This window comes from Cyprinus carpio, chromosome B5 (assembly GCF_018340385.1).
Source record: "Cyprinus carpio isolate SPL01 chromosome B5, ASM1834038v1, whole genome shotgun sequence".
In the NCBI taxonomy this organism is placed as follows: Eukaryota; Metazoa; Chordata; class Actinopteri; order Cypriniformes; family Cyprinidae; genus Cyprinus; species Cyprinus carpio.
Window position 1 is genome coordinate 37,997,130 of NC_056601.1, and position 4,327 is coordinate 38,001,456.

The 4,327-nt window shown below is 42.4% G+C and overlaps 2 protein-coding genes across 2 annotated transcripts in view; both read right to left on the reverse strand.

Annotated features, from left to right (window-relative positions):
• LOC109101171 (methyl-CpG-binding domain protein 2-like) overlaps nt 1-1,384 on the reverse strand; it is a 22,176-nt gene extending 20,792 nt beyond the window's left edge. Inside the window, exon 1 of the mRNA XM_042723487.1 lies at nt 1,280-1,384. Within this exon, the coding sequence (XP_042579421.1) occupies nt 1,280-1,384 (105 nt within the window). The remainder of the gene's footprint in view (nt 1-1,279) is intronic.
• A 327-nt stretch (nt 1,385-1,711) lies between these two features.
• The window catches only part of LOC122137408 (protein Hook homolog 3-like), a 9,135-nt gene continuing 6,519 nt past the window's right edge, over nt 1,712-4,327 (reverse strand). Inside the window, exons 2-7 of the mRNA XM_042723488.1 lie at nt 3,867-3,952; nt 3,240-3,312; nt 3,102-3,152; nt 2,872-3,004; nt 1,831-1,926; nt 1,712-1,749 (exon numbers count right to left, since the gene is read on the reverse strand). Of these exons, the coding sequence (XP_042579422.1) occupies nt 1,712-1,749; nt 1,831-1,926; nt 2,872-3,004; nt 3,102-3,152; nt 3,240-3,312; nt 3,867-3,907 (432 nt within the window). The 5' untranslated portion in view covers nt 3,908-3,952. The remainder of the gene's footprint in view (nt 1,750-1,830; nt 1,927-2,871; nt 3,005-3,101; nt 3,153-3,239; nt 3,313-3,866; nt 3,953-4,327) is intronic.

Here is a 4,327-nt window from a genome sequence, read left to right on the forward strand (position 1 = left end):
GACACGGGTCATGAGGACGCTCCTCGCACTGAACTCTGGGTAGTTTTGCTGCAGGATGGATCTATCAGTGTGTAAAGATATAGCTACAGTCAGCTATTGGCCCATGGAAGCGTCTACTGTTGCCATAGGAACCATAGGGCCATCACACACGGTGAGTTCGTGCGGTTTATTTTGAACACACACACTTTCTATGCGCACACAGTTAAAGGCCCTGCACACACTAGTAGGGATGTTATCAAGCAGACGGCAGCAAATTCTGGATGCAAAAACAGTCGAAGGGTGAGGCAGAAGAAGAGAGAAGACATTTACTATGTCTTCTGGAATCAACACATTTCAACCTCAGTCAGTCTGGCTCCTCTTGGGGACAGGGTACGCCTTCAAAAGCAAGGCCCAGGGGAGGAGGTTGCCGCGGCACTTCTGGCGAGCGCCGCCAGATCACGCTGCGCACCCAGTCTCAGATCACTTGCACACACACACACACCAGTCTCAGATCACACTGCACACACACACACACACACCAGTCTCAGATCACACTGCACACACACACACCAGCCTCAGATCACACTGCACAAACACACACACACACCAGTCTCAGAGGAGACACTGAAGGAAGCCGAGGCACTTCACCTGCACAGATTTAATCCCTGCATCGTTTAGTGACCAAACATCTGCTAATAATAACTACAGGGTGTGATTATCCTGATCCGTGAGGTTCAGCTGTGGAGATGCGGATCAGGCGGCGTATTACAGAATATTTCTTAATTTAAGATATGATACGATAAATTAAGATTTCTCGCAAACTCGTATTACAGAAGCAAGTTTGAATTTAATTAGGGATTCTTATCACGTCTAACACAGGGCTGCCCACAGAAAAACATAACTATAGAGAACCCAATGTCTTCTTTCAAATGGAAACCAAATATTCTTAGACTGTGCTTGAAACATGCATACACTACTGCAGAGATGACGAGACAGTGTCACCGACTGCATCTTAAACCCAGAACAAAGAAAGCACTCGTGGATCGATACATTAATGCTGTTTGTCCCTGACACATTCATAATCACTTCTTCTGCGGGTGCGCTGTGGCATGCTTTTTTATGCATGCGGCTGAACACTTATTAGGCCATTTCAGGCACATTATTCTGATTTTTAATGATTCATTAATAAACGTGGTAGATTAATGCTTCACTGGTGGACCGATAAATCTTTAAATCGACATGGCAGCCCTAGTCTCATTATCTTATCTCTTAGGGATGGGCCACATCTTATGGTGTGTACTCTCTCCATGATAAGAGTCAGTCTTCCCGGGATCATAAGGATCAAGTCTAGTCGGATGTTTCTGTAATACGGCCCAGACACCTCGAGACGCGCCCGCACCTGCATGTCCAGCCATCTCTACTTGAGCGATCTCCTCTTTAGTGGCCAGAGCGTCGTTTAGATCCTCCACCGTCTTCTTCAGCTGAGCGAGAGGAAAACACACACGTCACACAAACACAGCCCTGCGTTTATTACCGACATCAGACTCCTGTGAAGCAGAAACTACCTGCCGGTCCAGATCCACGAACGAGTCGCTCCCTGAGGACACGGGCGTCTCTACACACAACATCCGCGAAAACAACACACACAAAAACAACACTACAAAACACACACAAAAACAACACACAAAACACACACAAACACCAGTCACAACACACAGTGCTGGACAAATCATCAGAACACCAGTGCTTCCAGCAGCTGAAGTACTGATGCTGTCAAAAATAATGGCATGAACAGATTTTCTTTATCACTTAACTTCTATGAACTAAATGAAATCAACATTTGGTGTGAGCATCCTCTGTGTTTAAAGAGCTGACTGACCTCCTGGATGGCCGTCATGACCACGTGCTGCACAGACTCCTCCATCATCATGATGGTCTGGATATATTCTGCAAACAATAACACATCAGATCTTACCCTTTAATGTCTAACAACTGACCACGCATGTGTTACCTTATCATTATTAACAGCTGAATTCTGAATCAGACACACGACAGACTTTGAGGTGACCAGATATAACTCAACATTATCATCCAGAGAGCGCATCTGATAATGGCTTCACTCGGGACCAGTGGGTTTCTACTGATATGAACAAGTTAAATGAAGACTTTTAAACATTAAATTACATTTTAATACCACCTTATATGAAATCTAATGGTGGAAATACACCGTGTTTAATGTCATCGTCACTGCTGTTTATTATTACGATATACAGTGAACTTTTCATATCAGCAGACAATATTCCATACAATATTTCCCACAAAAGAACTGCATCACTGAGATTTTTGGTGGTGTAAATTTATTCTAAATCAATTTTACATACTTAGGTCTGAATATTTTTTATACTTAACCCAGGACTTACTTGACTTTATTAAGGCCTATTTTTTATACCTTTTTAAATGTATGCATCATCATTCACGTCAAATTCTTACAATTGAATCAATATAGCCTACACTATAATCAAATCATTTACACTGCAGAATTACTACCGCAGTAAATAATGTTATGGGATTAATGTTAGAATACATGTTTGAGTATACACATAACAAAAGTTGGGGGGGGAATGGCTACTTTTCAGCATACTAAACCACCAGTAGGTGGCGGTAAGTCACTTCATGAGTGACTCAATGATTCGACAAAATGTTCAATCTGACCAATGATTGGTCCGTCACACTGGAGACATTTTTAGCGGTAATGTGACTAAAATATTAAAGACCCACTGAATCTGAATTTAAGACATTTTAAGACTTTTTAAGGACCTGCGGACACCCTGTGCATGTTTAGCTGCCTAAATACACACACACACACACACACACACACACACACACACACACCCTGACATTGTTCACAGTTGACAGCACAGCCCAGGATGAGCTGCAACATTCGGCCCAGTTCTGCTGCATCTGAATGCTCTGCGATGAGACTGACGTCTGGAAGAGTGAAGTCATTGATCTGCTGCCCCAACACCTGCAGCACCAGCGGACAGAGAGGTCAGGGGTCAAATCAAGAGAAAGAACACATGAACGGGACACATGTCAGTATCACACAGACAGATGCGTCTCACCTCATGGTTGTAATCCAGAATACCTTTCAATATCTTCTTTAAATTGCTGATCTGAAAAGAAAAAAAGAAGACAGAAAATTGAAAGACCCTGTAAGACGAGTGAACCGAACACAAGAGTGACTGAGAGCAGATGAATACCTTTAACCTCCAGTTATCTCCAACATCAGGTTTGATACGACTGATCCAAGCGTCAGTGAAATACATGCCATCTCTGAGAGAGAGAGAGACAGAGAGAGAGACACATAGACAGAGAGAGAGAGACAGAGAGAGAGAGAGAGAGACAGAGAGAGAGACAGAGACAGAGAGAGAGAGAGAGAGAGAGAATTATTGCTTATGTATTAATTATTGCTTAATCGCTGATCATATAGAAATGTTAAATATTAGCTTGTGGAATATTCAGGGTTTGTGCTCGAAAACATTTGGATTAAAAAGCACAAACACAGACTTTTTAAATAGCATCACAAATGTTGACATCCTAATTCTAACAGAAACATGGTGCAGGTCAGATGTGTATTTTTTTTTTTATTACTGACAGTTTAATTATTTTTAATAATTCTGAAGACTTTTTTTTGCTAATATTATGTACTCTAGTGCTCTGCTGTGGTGTTGAGAATTGTGACATTTCGCTGGTCTCTAAAATGTCGATGTCACAGCAACCTTATTTGCAGAAAGTATATAATCGCTTATGTCTTTAAATAAATCCTTAATATAAAGTTTTGGTCATATGGCCCACTCATAATCGAGCAGCCCTAGTGCTCCACATACATCTTCTGCAGGACTTGTGCCATGGCCACTCCGCTGGTCATCTCGTCCACCGCTGAACACGGCGCGTCCACACCGAACGTCTGGATCTGAACACAACAGACAAACACTGTATGAGACGCTGAGCTTCACCTGTCTGTTTGTGTTCTACACCACCCCTGTTATCACATGAACAAACACTGGAGTGTGTGCTTCTCTCTCTCTCTCTCTCTCTCTCTCTCACACACACACACACACACACTCACAGAAACACTCACACACACACTCTTATCATCTGATCGTGGTTGTATCTCTCTATTAGTGCTACTGGATCTTAGTGCTGCGTTTGACACTATTGACCACACTATTCTTTTGCATAGACTAGAACACTTTGTTGGCATTAATGGTATAATAATCTGACCGCCATCAATTCGTAGCAGTGAATGAAGAGGTATCATATCGATCACAAGTGCAGTATGGACTAC